This window comes from Monoraphidium neglectum (assembly GCF_000611645.1).
Source record: "Monoraphidium neglectum strain SAG 48.87 unplaced genomic scaffold scaffold00100, whole genome shotgun sequence".
Taxonomy (NCBI): Eukaryota; Viridiplantae; Chlorophyta; class Chlorophyceae; order Sphaeropleales; family Selenastraceae; genus Monoraphidium; species Monoraphidium neglectum.
The window spans coordinates 14,996-33,397 of NW_014013528.1; the positions used below are offsets into that span (position 1 = coordinate 14,996).

General features: G+C 64.8%; 4 protein-coding genes across 4 annotated transcripts in view; 2 read left to right on the plus strand and 2 right to left on the minus strand.

Annotated features, from left to right (window-relative positions):
- MNEG_1061 (hypothetical protein) overlaps positions 1-1,765 on the plus strand; it is a gene marked incomplete at both ends in the record, with an annotated part of 3,055 nt that extends 1,290 nt beyond the window's left edge. The window contains 3 exons of the mRNA XM_014050453.1: positions 101-864; positions 1,112-1,316; positions 1,574-1,765. Coding sequence (XP_013905907.1) covers positions 101-864; positions 1,112-1,316; positions 1,574-1,765 — 1,161 coding nt within the window. The remainder of the gene's footprint in view (positions 1-100; positions 865-1,111; positions 1,317-1,573) is intronic.
- Positions 1,766-2,716: 951 nt separating this feature from the next.
- Positions 2,717-3,877, plus strand: MNEG_1062 (hypothetical protein; the record flags this gene model as incomplete). Its single annotated transcript, XM_014050454.1, has 1 exon — positions 2,717-3,877. The coding sequence occupies one exon, from the start codon at positions 2,717-2,719 to the stop codon at positions 3,875-3,877; it is 1,161 nt and encodes a 386-aa protein (XP_013905908.1).
- Positions 3,878-5,839: 1,962 nt separating this feature from the next.
- Positions 5,840-11,152, minus strand: MNEG_1063 (hypothetical protein; the record flags this gene model as incomplete). The annotated part of the gene is made up of 15 exons (XM_014050455.1): positions 5,840-6,138; positions 6,374-6,497; positions 6,775-6,840; positions 7,366-7,569; positions 7,962-8,311; positions 8,489-8,543; positions 8,737-8,857; positions 9,049-9,115; positions 9,259-9,280; positions 9,457-9,550; positions 9,698-9,831; positions 9,986-10,095; positions 10,478-10,683; positions 10,791-10,822; positions 11,051-11,152. 15 exons carry the CDS (start codon positions 11,150-11,152, stop codon positions 5,840-5,842), a joined length of 1,986 nt encoding a protein of 661 aa, XP_013905909.1.
- A 731-nt stretch (positions 11,153-11,883) lies between these two features.
- MNEG_1064 (hypothetical protein) lies at positions 11,884-16,878 on the minus strand (the record flags this gene model as incomplete). Its single annotated transcript, XM_014050456.1, has 14 exons — positions 11,884-12,164; positions 12,438-12,561; positions 12,809-12,874; positions 13,151-13,348; positions 13,689-14,038; positions 14,227-14,281; positions 14,517-14,637; positions 14,842-14,930; positions 15,071-15,164; positions 15,380-15,513; positions 15,654-15,763; positions 15,889-16,001; positions 16,280-16,311; positions 16,693-16,878. The coding sequence occupies 14 exons, from the start codon at positions 16,876-16,878 to the stop codon at positions 11,884-11,886; spliced, it is 1,953 nt and encodes a 650-aa protein (XP_013905910.1).
- Between the last annotated feature and the right edge of the window lie 1,524 nt (positions 16,879-18,402).

An 18,402-nucleotide genomic window follows, 5' to 3' on the forward strand; every position in this document is an offset into this window, starting at 1 on the left:
GCCCGCACCCACGCCCGCGGCGGACGGCGCGGCCGGCACGGCCCCGGCAACTGGTGTGCGCGCGGCGAGCGCGGTCGGGCGTGGCGCTGACGCGGAAAAGGCGGATGCTGAGAAGCGGCTGCTGCAGCAGCTGGTTGGAGCTGACGAGGAGGACGAGGACGAGCTGGACTGGGACGCCCTGGGGCAGTTTGAGGAGTTCGAGGCGGCGGCCAAGCGGGAGCGCGAGCAGCAGGAACAGCAGCGGCAGCGGCGGGGCCGGCAGCAGCAGCAGCAGCGGCAAGCGCCGGCCCAGCCGCAGGCACCGGCTGCGGCAGTTGGCGCCTCGCAGCCGGCGCAGCAGCAACAGCAGCAGCAGCAGCAGCAGCAGCAGCAGCAGCGGCAGCAGCAGCAGCAGCAGCAGCAGCGGCGGCAGCCGCAACCGGCGGCGGCGTCGGCGCCGTCAGGGGCGCTGGACCGGGACCTCAATGAATTGGAGGGCCTCCTCAATTTGTTCGAGGCGATGGAGTCGGGTGGCGCGGCCGCACCCAAGCGCAAGGCCGCCGCCAAGGGCAGCGGCGGTGCAGCGGCAGCCGCCGGTGGCCCTGGCGGCGACGACGATGGCGAGCTGGATTGGGGCCAGCTGGAGAAGGCACTGTTGGGTGAGGGGTGGGAGCAGGACCTGATCGCTGAGCTGGCGGCAGACCTGGATGCTGCGGCAGAGGAGGACGAGGATGAGGACGAGGACGGCCGCGTCGAGGGCAAGGAGGCCACGCGTGTGCAGGGGGCGGCTGCGGGGCCTGCAGACGAGGCGGAGCCGTGGGCGGACGAGGTGACGACGCTGCTGCTGGGGCTGGTGATGCAGTCGCATGAGAAGTACCTGGAGAAGTGCGCCGAATGGGGGGGGGGTAGAGGGTGGCATGGGGTGGTGCGGCGTGCGACTGCGTGCCAGGTGTACTGCGCACCCGAACGGATTTCAGTCGGCCAGGCGCCCTGGGGCTCACGTCAAGGATTATGCCTGAGGCTCGCAGGGCTGGGCGCTCCTGCTGCTCTCTGATCTTCATGCAGCTGCCGCGCGTCGCTCGCCCTCGCCCGTCATCTCCCCAACCTCAACCCCTTGTACTCGCGACCCCAGGCCGCTGCTGCCGGACGCCGTCTCCGAGGAGGAGCGCGCCGCCGCGGTGTGGGCCGCGCCCTTTGTGCTGCTGGTGCTGGACGACAGCCGGCAGCAGCAGCTGGAGTATGCAAACGCGGCCGCGGAGCGGCTGTTCGGGCGCGGCTACCTGGACCTGTTTGGCACCGAGGGGCACGAGCTCGTGGCGCAGGACGAGGCCGCGCAGGTGGGGGCCGCGGGGCGGGGCGGGCCTGGCGGCGGCGCCGTGCTGCGCCTGCCGGGCAGGCGAGGCAAGGGGGGGGGGCCGGGCGGCGGCGCGCACGATTTTTCGAGGGGGCTGCGGTTGGACGCGGTGGCAGCACCTGAAAAGGCGGCGACGCTCGTGCCTTGGGAGATCACCGGGGTGAGGGCCTGCGAGTCACACCCCAACATGACATCGCCGCCTTGCCGCCCCACCCTCAAACCCCGCGCGACCTGAGGCAGGCGGAATGGGCGTTTGCGCTGCGGGACGCGGACGAGTCGTCCCGCCGCTTTGCGGTCGTCCCGCGCCTCGCGCTGGCCGCGGCCGGCGGGCGGCGCGTCGTGGCGCGCGACGCGGCGGTGTTCCGGGTGGACAGCCTGGAGGGCACGCCCGTGGCGCAGGCCGTGTTGATCAGGGAGTGGGGCGCGGAGTGACGCGGCCACACACGCCGCAGCAAAAGGACGGCATTTCCCAAGGGGTCCGGTCGCGGCGGTGGTTTTGTAATCGCCGCGGCGCTGCGGCAGGCGGAGGCCGTGTAAGGGATTCGATGCGCCAACTGCAACAGCACCGCACATATGGGTCATTTTTTTGTCATCAACCGTCAAAGTGGGAATGTCAGAGTGTATCTATCAGTGAACATAATTCAACGCGCCCACAGGCCTGAGAGGTAGATGCGCTTGCATCCCCTTGCGCGCGCCGCGCCGCATCATCAGGAGCTGGGGGCCTGGGCCCGCGAACCGAGGCAAGGCCTACAGTACGAGTAGCACAAGCAGGTGCCCAATGCAGGACCGCTGCTGTTGCTGTCTTCTGCAGCATACCTGGCCCACGCAGTTTCAGCGTGATGCAGGGGCAATAGGAGTGTATTTGTGCCCAGTGATTCCTTGAACGGTGAGTTTCATTGCTTTGACTCCGAGGGACCCGCAGCACGGGCGCGCTGTGCCAGCGATTACCTTCTTTTTGAATGATTTACATAGAAACACATTTTTTGTTTGCACTTTCGCCCCCACAGGGGCACACCACGAGTCCGCACAGCAACAAACAGGATTGGCCGCGTTCTCGCCGCCCGTCGGGTAGCTCGACTTGGACAGCAAACGGTTTCAAGTATTCGTGCTGCGTCAGTAGGTGCGTTTCGCAGCCTGCACCGCGCACCTGGCGGGCACGCGCGCGATGGCGCAATGGCGCGACCCTGACGCGCATCCGCCGTCCCGCCCCAACTTCGCCCCGCCGCGCGCCATTCGGCCCGCACCCGCGCCCGCCCCCTTGCACGCCCCCCAGGCATGTCCAGCAGCCATGCAGCGGCTCCAACGGCCGCCGGCGGCAGGCCAGGCTGCCGCGTGACGCCGCCAGGCAGCGGCGGTCCGTCGGTTGATGGGTCAATGGGCAGCATGAGCTACCTGGATGTGGACAGCTGCATGCTAGCTTCCAGCGGCTACCAATCCGCCAAGAACTTCCTGCTCCTGGACGAGCTGCCCTCCCCGCTCGACGCATGCGGCCCAGACCGCGGCGCGCCGAGGGGCGGCGTCCTCAGTCAGCTGCCCGCGCCGGGCCTGCTGCTGCCGCTGCCGGAGGACGACCCCACGGCTTGCGCGGGCATGCAGCCGCCCGCCATGCACCACAACTACCACCATGCGGTGGCGGCGGCGGCGTCGCAGCAGCAACCCCACCATCACCCTCTGGCGGGCGGGAGCTGCCGGGAGCCCGCCTTTGGGCCCGCTGCGCCTGCGCCGTTCGCGCCAGCCGGTGAACTGCAGCAGCTTCACGCATGGCAGAGCATGCTCACGCAGCAGCAACAACAGCAGCAGCAGCAGCCGTACTACCAGCAGCAGCTGCTGCTACAGCAGCAGTACACTCACATGCAGCAGCCGGCGCACGCGCACGCGCTGCCGCAGCCGCGGCGGGTGTACCAACTCGTCCTCTTGGACGACGCCACCGGCCGCCCGCTGCGCACCGCCACCGACGACGACGCAGCGCATGTCGCGCGTATGCTCGAGTCTGACAGCGGCAGCAGCGGGCTCAGCGCGACCGCCTCGCTGCCGCGCGCGATGTCGTTCGTCGGCAGCGCGGGCGCCGTGGCCGCGATGGCTGCGGCGGCGGGCAACGAGGAGGAGGAGGTGGGCGAGGAGGTCGGCGCGGCGGCGGCAGGCGGTGGCGGCAGCGGCGGCGGCGCCAGGGATCAAGGCAATGCCAAGCGCCGCAACAGCGGCAAGGCAGCCGGTGGCGGCAGCAGCGTCGGGGCGCGCTCGCAGCAGGAAGGGGACCAGCGGCAGCAGCGGCCCGAGGGTTCGGCGTCACCGGCGCAGCTGCTGCGTGCACAGGCCCCCAAGCCTGCCGCAGAGAAGCGGACGGGCCCCTGCATGCACTGCGGCGTGGACGAGTCGCCGCAGTGGCGCAAGGGGCCGCCCCACAAGAGCGTGCTGTGCAACGCCTGCGGGACCCGCTGGCGGCGCACGCACCAGCTTGGCCCGCCGGTGGCCTCCTCTGTGCTGAGGGCAGCCGGCGCCGCCGGCAGCAAGCGCAAGGCCCAGGAGTTTGGTGGCGACAGCTGAGCGGCCGTACCTTGGCCGTACCTTGGCCGCACCTTGCCCAGCCGTACCCTGTGCCAGGAGGCTTGTGGGACGTGCCTGGGAGGATCGGGAGCGGTCTCTCTGGCAACACCGGCGCTTGGGTCCAACAAGCAAAAGGACACCGCACTGGTCAGGGCCCGGCTGCTGTCTTTGGTGTGGTGCGTCCGGCGTGTGGCTTTGCTGAGGGGCTTCTGGAAGACGCGGTGTGGGAGGCCCTGCCTTTTCACATGGCAGCGAGACACACGGGGCTGGAGGGAGCTTTTGGCGGGGCGTGCATCCGCGCAGCTTGCTGTGCCTGTCCTGGCGGGGCGCAGCACGCCCACGGTGGCGCGGCGGTTGACGAGAATGTTGTGGCGTAGGGCGTGCAATCTCTCTCGCGAGCGCGCCAAGCGGCACTTATTTATCGGTCCGCCGCTGATGACGCGCCGCGGCAGCACTTGAGTTGTGCCAGATGGTAGGGGCTGATTACGGCAGCGCTCAGGGCCGACCACCTGACGAGCCAATGAGCAGGTGCTACCAGCGTGTGCGTGGTGTGTGTGGGTCTTTGTGTGCTGGCTGCATTGCGCTAGGACAGGTGTTGTTGTTGTTGGCAGGAAGTGAACCGAGGCGGCCGCGCCGCCTGCCCACCAGGCAGGGGCAGGACGTGCTCGTGTGTAGGCAGGACGCATTGTCTTGACTTGACATATTTGTGGCTGTGCAGGGCCCCGCTCGGCTTGCCGTGCATACACACACATACGCATGAGCCGTGGCTATGGTGGCAGAAGGGCGATGCAGTCTATATCACACGCGCGCGCGTGCCTGGGCCCGCACCCAACGGTGCGTGGCCTGGTGTTGACTTTGCCTGGCAGGTGGGCGCCTCTTTCAATCACAGGGGCCGCTTTTGACGCGACACATCATGGATCCATACCACTCTCTCTTCCATCACACCTTCCTCAGCAGCTGCAGCTTATGACGACTTGACACCGCCAATGACACGTTGACCTGACCCTGACCCTCTTTCATTTCATGCCGATGAGCGCACGCCGACGCGGCTGCGGCCTGCTCCCGGCTGCCATGCCCAGCCATTGCCTGCAGATTGCTTTTCCCTGCACTGTTGCAGCAGCCGCGTGACGGACACACTCATGCGCGATGCCGGGCCCTTGGTGTGGGCGAAGAAGGCATGCGCCCTGCTGCCGGCGACCATGCGCATCCGTGCTGCGCCGTCGCGAGTTTCATTGCAGCAAACAACCAAAACAACAGCATGTTCGCATGCCCTCTTCCACGGGCCCAAAAGCTGGGCCCAGCACGTCGCCTGCAGGGCGGTGCTTGCAGGCGTCCGAGGAAACGCTGAGGCACCGCCGCGCACCACGCCCAGCAAGCGGCGGTGCCAACCTTGCTCCTGCTGTTTGCTGCTCCGCATGGTAGATAGATGTTTGTGCCTGCCAGGCTGCACGCGCCGGGCACTCGTCTCCGCAAGCAGCTGGTGGCTCATTCCTCAAGGATACGCTGCAGGGCCGACCCTGGGCCACCTCTGTCTGCAGCATGCACGCACACCTGTACGCACGACGTGGTGCTCCCCACGGCGCTTGCCATGGGCAGGTACGATCATGCATTTGCCTGCACACGCCTGCCTGCTCGATGCTTGTAAAGCCCTTTGCTGCATCTTGTCTCAGCTTGTTACACAGTGTCACAAGCAGACCAGTGTGGCGTCGGCAGCATCAGTCTGATATACATGCAACCCACAGCTCATTGGGGTGTGGCGGCAGCACACGAGAGCTCAAACACATTACTTGGCAGCAGCATCCTCCACATCAAGTTGAATCACCTAGGTCCAGGGCACTGCACGCTGCTCCACCACAAACACAAACATCACAAGCATTGGCGCTCGACACACAGCCTCAACAGATTGTACACGTGTCGCGAATGGCTGCCTGCTTGCTCCACGTCCATGTGAAGGGCCACTGATCACGCGTGGCCGCCCTTTGCCTTCCCGACAGCCGTGACCAGGGGGTTGGGCATCCTCAGTGCCGGCAGCGGTGCGGCGAACCCCGCCTCCCTCAAGCCCGCCTCCAGCACCGCCCCCACGCGCAGTACTGTCGCGTCCTGCCACGGCCGCCCTATGAGCTGCAGCGACGTTGGCAGGCGTGCGCCAGTGGAGCGGCAGGGCGCGGTGCCGAGGGGCAGTGCCAGCGCCGGCAGGCCCAGGAGGGAGGCCGGGATTGTGTAGCGCGTGAGGCGGCTGGTCTGGGTGAGGTGCAGCATGCCTGGAGGGAGGAGGGGACAATGGGCAGGTGTCATAGCGTGGGTGGACAAGTAGTGCGGCGCCGCACAGGAGCTGGGGCTGGATCTTCAAATTATTGCCCGAGCCCCTGGTTGCGCTTCCAATTGGCTGCTTGATGTGCTTGCTGAAGGTGTCGGTATGTAGCCTGCCACACCCACCCAGCCCACAGGCAAGCCGCCCTCCCGACCCACGCCATCCACACGCCCCAAGAGCCCCACCCTCGGACGCGGCGCCCTTGATGATCTCGATGCCGAGGCACGCGACAGTGGGCGTGACGATGATGTCGCACGACTCAAACGCGCGGCTCCAGTGCCGTTCCTGGCGGCGGCGCACACGCTGGGCCTGCCAGGGTTACAAGGCGGCAGGGGAGGGGAGAATAATGTTCCGGGTATCAGAGATATGGCAATCAAAGCTGTGCGCCTGTGCTATTTGTCTGCACAACAAGTAGATGCGTCGCTCCCGCACGACGTCCATTCAACGCAGTGCAGGTCGGGCCCAAAGCCCTGGCAGCCCATCCCTTTGTCCTGTGTGGGGCAACCCTCTCTTCCTCCTCCGTCGTCCCCTATCCTGCCCGGCTCTGCCACTCTCATCGCCCAGGGGCTCTCCCCCAGCGCCTGACCTGCTCCAAGTGGCGCTCTGTGAGGTTCGAGGCTGTTGCCAGGATCATGCGCGTGTCCTCATGCAGCTGGGGGCCGGGCGGTAGTGCGTATGTATGTGTTGGATGTTTGGGTGGGTTTGAAGCATGAGAGTTGAGATGCAATGAGCGGAGCAGTGCTTGATAACAGAGCAACAGCTTAGGCATTGTCAGGCATGGATGACAGAGTGTTGCGAGGTTGGAAGGGCCGCTACTGGTTTTGACTTCTCTCTTCACCAGGAGCTCGCTGCTCCTTCCGCTTTGCTTGAAGGAAGGCCTGCCTGTTTATTGTGTCTAGGAGGCATGCGCCCTCCCGCCAACTTTAAGCTTGGTCGCTCCCACGTGTCGGCGGCTGCAATGGCTAGGACCATTCACCCCAGCGCAGCTAATGGTTCCTGTCCAAAATGTCCCCCCTCCCCCGTGGCAAACTTTGATGTCATATAATTTGCAATGCCTGGACCACATCAGGGCCGTGCCATGGGCGGCCCAACAGCTTGAACAGCAGCAGGAAGAGGGCACCCGTGCGGCACAGCAACAGGCTGCCTTGCGTAACGCCCCATCGCCCCGGCCCCCCACCTGGCTGCGCTGCTCCTGCGTGGCCCAGGCCTCCGCGACGTGGCGTGTCCTCAAGGCCTCCATCATGAAGGTCACCGTGTGCGCCACGCGCAGCTGCTCCAGCTCTGGCAGGGTGACGGCCACCACCTCAGCTCCCAGGCGGGACAGCAGGCCCACCCCGCTGCGCGCGGCCTCCGCCACGGCCAGCTCGCAGTGCTCAAAGTACTGATTTCGGGAAGTTTTAGTGTGAGAGAAGGGAAGTAGGTTTTGAGTGTCTGGGTGCGTCACAAAGTATGTGCACATGTGTTCGGAGCGCGCATGCGGGTGCTTGCGGCCGCGGCATGGGGTCTACATGCCATGCGTTTGCGAGGACAAGCACTGTGCGGGTGTTTACGCGCATGAGTGAGACAGAACGTCCCTCTGGGCTGTGAGTTAGTGTGAGGGGACCACCAGTGTGGTTTAAGCTGTCTAAGGGATCAAGCGTGCTCCTGATGGGCGGCGCCTGCTACCATGCGCTACGGCGGCAGCAAGCCCAGCGCCAGCCATGAGAGGACCTGCCCACTGTGAATCCCCCAATGCCTGAAGCCTACTTGGGCATGCAAGAATTTGCCACCCACCGGCTGAAACACGCCGACCGTGAGGCCCGCAAGGGGCTGAGCCCCAAACAGTCCGATGCGCCCAGCTGTGTCAGACGCCTCTGGGAGCACGCGCTGCGGCAGCGTCAGCGGGGGCCGCGTCGCCGCGTCCTCCCCCACAGCCGCCTCTGGCAGGGCCGCCACTGCTGCCGCCTCGACAGCTGCTGCCGCGGCATCCACCTCTTCCTGCGCCTGCTCCGCCGTACGCGCGCTGAGCTGAGCTCCAGGCATGGTATCCAGCGTCTCCCTCGCCGGCTTGAGGGGCGAGTGTGCGCACGACCCCGGGCAGGCCATGGCCGCATACACGATCATGGCATCACCGACGCTGGTGGCTGGGTGGGCAGGATAGAGGGGGTTGAGGGGGAATGTGGGGCTGGTTTCTACCAGCAACGGGATGGGGGTCAACTATATACTGCGGCACGCGTTTGACATTGCCACTGCCCTGTGGGCTGTGTGGCAACGGAATACACGTACGCTGTCGGGGCACGGGCCCGCTCAGACACCCTCACCCAGCGGGCCGATTGACGACAGGCTGTGCTCCTCAGGCAGGGAGGCCATCCGTCCCTGCATCAGTGGGAGTTAGGGCCTGGCCGACGTGATTGCGACGGCGCAGTGTCCGAGGCTGGTGCGGCAAGCCAGCAGCAAAGTTTTTACAGGGTGCTTTTATCAAATGACTTCATGGTGCGTTCACTATGCTTGCACCTGTTTTATCACCCAAACTCTAAGCAGCGGCAGCTGGCGCCTGCTCAGGGCGCACCTGGGTGGGCTTGAGCCCGACAACGCCGCACACGGCGGCGGGGATGCGCACGGAGCCGCCGCCATCAGTGCCGATGGCAAACGCCGCCAGGCCTGCCGCCACCACGCACCCGCTGCCGCCACTGCGGATCACATCGGCGCGGGTGGCAAACGCATTGTTAGTAGCACACAACCGCTGCGGCCAAGGAGTGCCTAAGCTCTTGGGAAAGCAAGTGCGGGCGCTGTGCTGCTGTACACGATGTTGTTCTGATGACGAGCAAGTTGACATCGGGTCCCAGCCACTTCAACTTCTTCGGGGCCTCTGCTGACTCACCTTGAGCCGCCCGCTGTATGCCGCTGGGAGTGTGGGTTGCGCGCCACGCCCAGCTTCCAGGAGATACCTGTGGTGGTGACCCAGGGGTGAGTGCAGGTGACAAACGGTAGTTGCAGCACCTGTCGCTGACAGCCTGGCCCGGGGCTGGGGAGCACATGAACCATTCACTTGCAGGCAGCGGCTAGCACACAGCTTTGCCTGCCTACGCACCCGTTGGAAGGAGGCCAAACTCCTGCGGGGCATCAGGCGGTGAGGTGCGTGCAGGCGTCAGTTCGGGGGTATGTTGTGCAGACCAAGTGACCAGGACGTTCCATTGCTGGAGGTCTACTCCAATCACCTGAGGCGGGTGTTCAATTCGCACTTAGACACGCATCGTGTCGCACCCATCCCGCTCCCTTCTGTTTTCACCTGCATCTGCGTCTTGCCAATGCACAACGCCCCCAGGCTGCGCAGTGCTGCCACGCAGGGCGCCTCCGAGGCCACGTCCGCCACCGGGCTGCCCCTGTGCGTATATGCGGGGTGGCAGGGCGCACTTGCACAGCGGTCCCGGTGAACCCAGCCTGCATGCAGTGCATACCGCGCGTTTTACTGTTGTCGGCTCTGGCATGTGACAATTTCAACCCCCTAGCACTCGACACAAAGCCCTCACATGTCGCCCAGAAAGGTGGTGCCCTGGCAGACCCGGGTGGCAAAGGTCGCAACGTGGTCCTTCACGGCAAAGGGCACGCCGTCCAGCACGCTCAGCGGCGCACTAACCGCATAGCGCGCCGCGGATGCCGCCGCCTGGATCATGGTTCAAGGGCAGCATCGGGCAAGGCAAGTAAGTCCGGATAGCATGGGTGATTGGGGGTATCAATCGCCTGACGCGCTTGTGGCCATTGCAAATCCACAGGGATGCGGTGGGCAGAGGCTTGGGTGTGCGCATGCGCTTGCACACCTGTGCCCGCAGGTGTTGGGGGTTGAAGCCGTACACCCAGTTTGCGGCGCCCTCCTCCTCAGCCAGGAAGCGGACGATGGACTCGGCCACATCACCAGGGGACGCTGTGCCTGGGGCAGTTCAAATGTTGTTTAAACATGCACGCACGAACAATTGTTTGTGCATGAAGGCGCCTTAGTGAGCGCAGGTGCAAGTGTTCGGGGCTGTTTACCCAAGGCTTCAAGCAATAGGGTATGCCGATGTGCCAAAGGCCATTCAGTACTATGCGCTGAAAATCTTCGTTGCTGCTACAATGCAGCGATTTTGCAATCTGTGACCTCTTGTGCCAGCTGCCACAGCACCACACTGCCTGTGGGTCCGAGGCCATTATCCTCCCACCCACAAGGCCAAGGGCAACAACTCAGCTGCAGCTGCCAACAGGAAACAAACATGGCTGGCATAGCAGTGGCCTGTTGCGAAGCGTTCCTCCTCAACCAAATCAATGCCTCTTACCTGACTGGTACGCGGCGTGGTAGTCCAGAATGGACGGCCGCGCGCCCGCATCAGATGGGTCGGAGATGATCGCGCCGCCGTCCACCGCCCACCCGCCGTCCAGCGCAGCCAGCGCGGCCGCCACGCGCGCTGCCGGGCTGGACGCGCCTGCCACCGGGACGCACCCCTTCTCGGGCGTGTGGGGACCGTCGGGCACGCCCGAGCGTCTGCGTGGGGCACAGAGTCAAATGCGTTGCTTGTGGCTGGTGGGTGAGGCGTGCGATGAGGCACCGGTGCAAAAGGTTTGATTGCAGAACCATCTCATTATACTCACTTGGGCTCCTCAGGGATGGCGAGCTTCGTGAACTGCAGGGGGGGGGGGGCCAGGGAGATCGCGACGTCAGGCAGAGTCAACCCGGCCAACTGCACCATGGCGAGTGCGGTCGCCCGGTGCCGGTTGTTCCTGCGCGGTGAAGTGTACCGCATCACCTTGTGGAAGTTGTTTTGAGGCGCTGCAATAACGTTGTAAGCCAATCTTCTCGTGTGCCGGTGCTCCGCCAGGGTCATCAAGAGGGCCAGAGAGGCTTTGCCAACCACACGTGGCGCCCTTATCTCCTTCATGTCATAGCATTGTATGACGCGGCGAGCCGCACTGCCTTTGCTGCTGCCCCGTGCCGAAGACTCCGCTGTCAGCATTCTCGCTTCGATGCGAGGAGCATCAGAACTCTCGTCTTCTGCCACCATCGTATCGATAGAGACTCCTTGTTCAATCAGACATCTGCGCGCTCACGTCAATCTCCCCCTGCAGGTGGTTTGTGGGTGTGTAACCTGGCGTCACCCAACGTTGCAGTCGCAGTTCTTGCTGCGGCGGCTTGCATGGGCAAGAGACGGAAAAACGGCGGCGCTTATCAACTACATTAATTGCCAGCATCACACCGTGCCCTGCTTCAGAGAGGAGTGCGGACTGGCCACATGGACACACGAGCAGGTGCTTACCTGCAGCACCGACAGGTGGTGGGCACTTCACCTGCCCCTGCGCAGCCGCTGCGTCGGACCCCACCTCCACGTTGACTGTGGCTGTTTTGTGTTTTGAATTTCACAGGCGCTGGTACGGGCAGGGATACCCCATTCGCTTTGAGCATACTGCTGCTTGCCAAATCTGCCATGTGCAGTGTCTACGGTGGTGACCACTCTCGGCGCCCCACGGTAATCGCCCTCGTTACTGCATGCATGATACGACGGATTTTCGTATATTTCACATTTTACTAACCCAGGACCATGCATACACTCACCTTAGTTGTGTGAACTGGGCGACACAAGACACCACCCAACAGGGACCCAGACCAGGACTGCACACCAAGGTACACCGGGGAAAAATGCGGCGAAGTCACCGATTAGCACACGGAATTGTCAAGTAAAAGGTGACCTTAAGGTGAGCCAGCTTCCGGCTTTGACAGGGGATTGGGCATCCTCAGCGCCGGCGGCGGCGCCCCGCCGCCGCCCGCCGCCAACGCCGCCTCCAGCACCGCCCCCACGCGCATCAGCGTCGCCTCCTGCCACGGCCGCCCTATGAGCTGCAGCGAAGTCGGCAGGCGCGCGCCGCCCTCCTGCACGGCGCCAACAGGCACCACCAGCGCGGGCAGGCCCAGGACGTTGGCCTGGATGGAGTAGCGCAACAGCTTGGCGGTGCTGGGCAGGTGCATGAAGCCTGGGTGTGTGAAAGGACGTGCGAGTTTTGTTGAGGGGAGGCCATTGCAGGTTGAAAACAGGCAAGAAGAGTTCTGACGTGGCAAGCAAAGGCAGCGCAGGTTGTGTGCATGGGGGGCGGGGATGGGGGTGGGGCGGACCTGCGAAGAGCCTGGGTTGCGCGCGACGCGGCAGGCGCTACGGCATGACGCTGTGTACTATGTACACACCTTTCTCTGCCTGCACCATTTCCCAAGAACAAGTGGTAGCATGCGCGCTTGCCCCTGCTGCACACCTGAGTCCCCGGCGCCCTGCGCAATCTCGTGAGCCACGGCAGCGGTCCCCGGTGTCGCAATGACATCGCATGACTCGAAAGCGCGCGCCCAGTGGTGCGATTGGCGCCGCCGCACACGCAGACCCTGCATCCAGTGACGGCGTCATGCGTGACATGGCGTGCAAGCATCGTGTGCAGCACGCATGGTGAGCGTGGCGATTTACGCTTCCCGTTTTGCCTCGCGAGCAGATGAAGTCCCCTGGTTAAGGGGAGGCGTTGCATGCACAGCAGGCGCAGGAGTCGAAACAGCAGGGGCTTGGCATTCCTTTCAGAGGGGGTCAAGGGGGGGGGGGCAGGCAGGGCGTGCTACGGCGAATGGTAGCGTGTGTCACCTGGGTGTAGTGGGATGCCAGCAGGCGCGAGGCCAGTGACAGCATGATGCGGGAGTCCTCGTTCAGCTGAGGGGCGGCATTACATGTAGTGGGATGTGTGGGTTGGGAGAGGGGGTTGGGGGCCGGGTGGAGGGGGTTTTCGGCACAGGGCGCTGCAACCAGTGGCTTTTTGGGAGGGAGCCGAAGCCGCCCGCCGCCTGCTGAGGTGGGCCGCGCCCTATGCTGGGCTGCGGCACTTGAGTGGCCTGGAGGCGTGCCGCACTGCCCACTGGGGCAGCCAGAGGAGCGTACGCCTATACCGAGGGGCTGCGCGGCAGAGTTGGCGACGTGTGACGCCCCCACCTGGGGCCGCAGCTGCGGGTCCTCATAGACGCTGCGGGTGGTGCCGAACATTTCTGTCAGGATGATGCAGCTGCTGGCCACGCGCAGCTGCTCCAGCTCTGGCAGGGTGATGGCCACCACCTCGGCCCCCAGGCGGGACAGCAGGCCCATCCCGCCGCGCGCGGCCTCCGCCACGGCCGGCTCTGAGTCATCAAACCACTGCGGGATGGTTGCATTGTATGCCCGCAGCAGGGGCGATACGATTGAGGGGTCCGACGGCAAAATGAGCCCAGAGACAGATGCGTGCGCACACATACCCATGCCTTTATGCTGGGCTCACCCGCCTTGGGTGGCCGGCTGTCCAGCCACCTCCACACCCTAGTAGCCTAGACACTAGCAAAACTCCCCTTCTCACGCACCTACGTACCAACTCACCCACCCGCCTTGCACCCGCCGTTTCCTCTCTCCCGCAGAATCACACACCTACCCGCCCTTGCCACCTGCATGTCTCCCATTCACTCATCTCACTCACTCCCCTCTCACACACTCACACACGCACCGGCTTGAATACGCCGACCCTCAGGCCCGCCAGCGGCTGGGCCGCACTCAGCGCGTCCTGGCTGGAGCCGTCCACACCCTCAGCCAGCAACCGCCGTGGCAGCACCAGCGGGGGCCGCGTCGCCGCGTCCTCCCCCATAGCCGCCTCTGGGAACGGCGCGGCTGCCGCGGCCTTGACGGCCGCTGCAGCGGCGTCCACTTCCGCCTGTGCCTGCTCTGCTGTGCGCGCGGCAGCGAGCCCGCTGCCCTCACCGATTCCGGGGGCTGCCGCGGGCTTGAGGGGCGAGAGTGCGCACGATCCCGGGCAGGCCATGGCCGCATACACGATCATGGCATCACCCACGCTGGTCGCTGGGTGGGTGCGGGAGAGGGAAGGATGGCGGTGTGACGAACCGGTTCTGACGTGCTCCTGGAGGGCGCTTCGGCTCCCACGCACACACTCAAGTTAAGCGATCACCGGGCTGCTGCTGCCTGCTCCCCATGTCACTGTGGCGGGCCTAGGGCATGCAGCCCGTGACGCCGTCAGGCCGTCGGCTCACCCAGGGGTCCCAGGGTGATGAGGGCGCAGGTCCCTGCGTCTGAAGCCATGCGGCCCTGGGCAACAGCATGGCGAAACACACAGTCAGGTGAGGCGGTCAGCGAAATTGGGCGAAACGCACACAGGCTTAGCTTCACCACCGCCTGGTTCAATGCATTATGCGCGTGTGGTCTGCATGTCTGACCCCAGCAAGCTGCTACAGGATACAGGGCACACCCCAGTGCATTGTCATGGTGTGCATGCAGGCCCTTTCCCTGTAGGGTGGGTTGCCCCCCAACCCACCGAGCGCACCTGGGTGGGCTTGAGGCCCACAACTCCACAGAGGGAGGCCGGGATGCGCACGGAGCCGCCACCATCAGTGCCAATGGCAAACGCACACACGCCAGCTGCCACCACGCATGCGCTGCCGCCGCTGCGAGGTGCGATTCGCGTGCAGGACCGGCAAATGGGACGAGTCCGCAGCAACAAGGCGCGGGCTGCTGCTCCACATGGAGGGGGTGCACCAAGGCGCAAAGGTCAGCTGATGCCGCGCAGCACTTCAGCACCGGCGTCAATCTGTAAACGCTCGGCCACCCCATGCCCGCCCCATTGAAACAGGCCCTGTGGGGCACCGCACCTGGACCCGCCAGCGATACGGCTTAGGTGGTGGGGGTTGCGCGTCAGGCCCAGCCGGGGGTTGAGGCCTGTCGGCAGCAGGCCAAACTCCTGCGCAGCAGCAGCAAAGCATCGCACAGCCAAACGCTGGGCGCTGGGGCGTCGGGCGTATTGCAGGCAGGCGGCCCGGCCATGTTACACCTGTGCATGCATAGCAGCGAGCCCCAGCTTCGTTCTCCCTCTACTCCCACCTGCATCTGCGTCTTGCCGACACACACTGCCCCCAGGCTGCGCAGTGCCGCCACGCACGGCGCCTCCAAGGCCACGTCCGCCACCGGGCCGTCCCTGCGCAGGACGGGTGGCAGCGCAGGTGGCGTAGATTTTGCAAGGCTAATGTGCAAGCACGTAGGGGGAATTGAGGAACCCGGGCAGGCCCATGAGCGCGCAAATTGCGCTTGCAGCAGATTGGTCACGCCGCGTGTCGCCGCTCGCACTGCTGGCGCAGCCGCTGCCGCACGACGGTTCAGCTCCTGGCCTCCCTGCTTCTTTCGTGGCCTCACATGTCCCCAAGAAATGAGGTTCCATGGCCGGTCCTGAGGGGGAAAGCATCCACAGCGTCCTTCACAGCAAAGGGCACGCCGTCCAGCACGCTCAGCGGCGCCCCAGCCGCATAGCGTGCCGCAGACGCCGCCGCCTGTGCAGCGATGCATGAGTGGGGAGCCCCAACAGGAGGCTTGCGGTTGAGCACCAAGGCGGGCGCATGCGGCGGCTGGATTGGGGTCGCCGTGCAGAGCGACGCCTGCATCAGGTGCTTGGGTGGGGTGCGGCACCCACCTGCGCACGCAGGTGCTCCGGGTCGAAGTCGCTGAGCCAGTTGGCTGCGCCCTGCTCTCGAGACACGAAGCCGATGATGGCCTCCGCCACTTGCACAGGGGATGCGGCGCCTGCACGGGGAACCGGGAGGGCGCGGCGTGGTGTCAGTGAGCTCAATGCAGGCGCATCGCTGCCACCCAGCCCATGCAACAAGCGGCCTTGTCGAATGACCACGCGTGCTGCGCGCCCTGCCTACCTGAGACATACGCTGCGTGGTAATCGCGGATGCCTGGGCGGCCCTTGGGGTCGAGTGCCGCCTCCGACAGGGTGCTGTTGGCTTCCCCCAGCGCGTCGAGCGCGGCCTGCACCCTGGCACCGGGGCTGGCAGCGCCCTCAACTGCAGCGGCCCCCCCCTCCGGGCGCGCTGGGACCGCCGGGACGCCGCTGTGCCTGCCCGGCAGCCAATACCCAGTCCAGGAGATGCTTGGTTTATACATCACTCATGTGCTGCCTCAGTGCTGGGCCCTCGTGCGCCTATTTGGAGTTGGCGCGTGGCACCCCTCTGTGGCCCCCATACGCCGATGTGCACCTGTTCCTTGTCAACACACACGCGTCAAGGTTCCCCCGTCTGCACGCATGCCACTCACTGGGGCGCCTCAGGGATATCCAGGGCCATGAACTGGGGTTGGGGTTGGGGTTGGGTCGGGTTGTGTGTGTGTGTGTGTGTGTGTGTGTGTGTGCGCGCGTGCGTGATGCATGCATGCACGCGCATGCGTGCGTGTGTGTGTGTGTGTATGTGTGTGTCGAGGATGCAGGGGAAGCAGCAGTGCAGTGGCCGCTTTGGCCCAGGCATGTAGACCCAAGGGAGCGGCGGGATCGGCCGCAGCTTGGCCATGCCCGCTCCTGCACATGCTCACGCGCCTGCTTGTGACGCAACAAGTCGGCTTGGGGCCTCTCATCTGCCGCACGCTTGCTTGGCCCATGCATGTGCAAAAATTCCTGAATCCCGGTCAACGCAGGTCAACGTACGCCTCGGAGCCACCTGGTCCCCTCGCATCACCTGCGGGACCCCATTTTTCGCCAGCGTCAACGCGTGCACCGCTCCGCCCGTCAGCCAGCCCTCTGACAGTGACCTGTAGGCCACCATGGCGCGGCCGGCCAGGAAGGGGCCTGCCAGCTCCTGGAGGTCGTAGGGCGCCCCCGCGGCCTCCTCGAGGCTCCACTCGCGCGCCCGCTTGAGCGGCATGGCTTCAGCGTCGGCTGGATTGCTCAAGCCGAGGGAGGAGGAGGGGGGGCGTTGCCGATGTCTGCTTGCGCAAATCATGCCTCGGTATAGGTGCAACGAGGGCGCAGGCCGTCGTGCTCTCAAGCGCACCTGCTGGAGTGAAGGCTTACGGGCAGCAGGCTACGCACAGCTGCACTGCGAGACCTTCACAGCACGGGCAAGCGGTGCGTTTCGAACGGCGGTCGCTACAGTGCAGTTTCGTGCGCAGGGACAATGGCGGCCCCCCAAACACAAAATATTGAGTAATTAATGGGTTTTCTCTTCATACATACGCGGCACTATCATGAACACGGAAGGTGCCCGTGAGATCTGCGCCGGGGATTACCTATCGCATGCCATGAAGCAAAAGCAATGCGTTTGATGCTACAAACCAGTCCGCTATGACGTGGCGACGCCGCACATACGAATCAACTGGGTTGCGAGGCAGCGTGCCCAAACCGCTGGCGCCTCGCCAGGTGCCAGCAGCGTCGGCACCTCGCGGCCAGCGTGAACCTTCACCTGGCACCTGTAGGCACCAGCGACAGTCACAAGTCATGTGGTGGCAGCCAACGCTCCCATGCGGCCGCTGTTTTGTTGCGGTCTGGCAACGGTCGCACACAGTAGCTCAAATGCTGCACTGCCTGCCGGCCTTCCACTGGTAGTGCTTCCCTGTGTGCTGCTGGCACACAGTTGCGTGCTGCCTGGCTGCTGCGAGTCTATCCGTTGACGATGTCCTCTCTTCAGGCTTTCAAGCTAGTCCCTGATCCCAGGCGGCGGTGCTGTTGCATGGGGCGCCGGGTGATCGTGTGGTGATGAGTGGTTGGTTTGCTGTCAATGGAATGCGAGCACCTGTGACCCCGCCTGCACTCCTCTGGCAGGGTCAATGTGCAATCCGCAGCGTTGCAGGTCTGTCGAGAGCAGAGCTACGTGCGTGGATGTGGGATGATGCTGGTCTGACGTGCAACCGGGTGGCCATCAATTGCACAGCGTGTTCGCAGGCTGCCGAGGCAGCTTCACAACATCTGAGGCGCGAACCACGCAAACACCCTGCACCTGCCCCCGCTTCCCGCCACTTCTGTTGCGTCTCGCGCAAACCGCTGTGCTGCATGAGCTGCCCGTCTCATGCCAGGAGGCGGGCCCACCTGTGGCCAGGCCCGCTTCTGATGGTCCGTCGTCGGGTAGCAGTCACAGTGACACGGGGATACGGCCATCAAGTTTGGGCACTGGCCAGCCGCCGGGTCGTCAAGGCCTGCGAGCCAGGCGTCAGCGACATGATCAAGCGCCAGCAGATGGCGGGTACGACCGGGGGTCTCCCAAGATGGGGCGCTTTGTTGTCTCTTGACGAACGCAGCGGAGGCACCTGCGCAGTGGTGGCGGCAGCGCCATATGCTGCAAGAAGGCTGGCGGCACCGTAGGTACTTGTCAATGTTAGCAGTGACAACAGGGGCGCCCGGGTTGACGCAGGGGAAGAATGAGAGAGGTGCTGCTGCAGGATGTTCAGCCAGT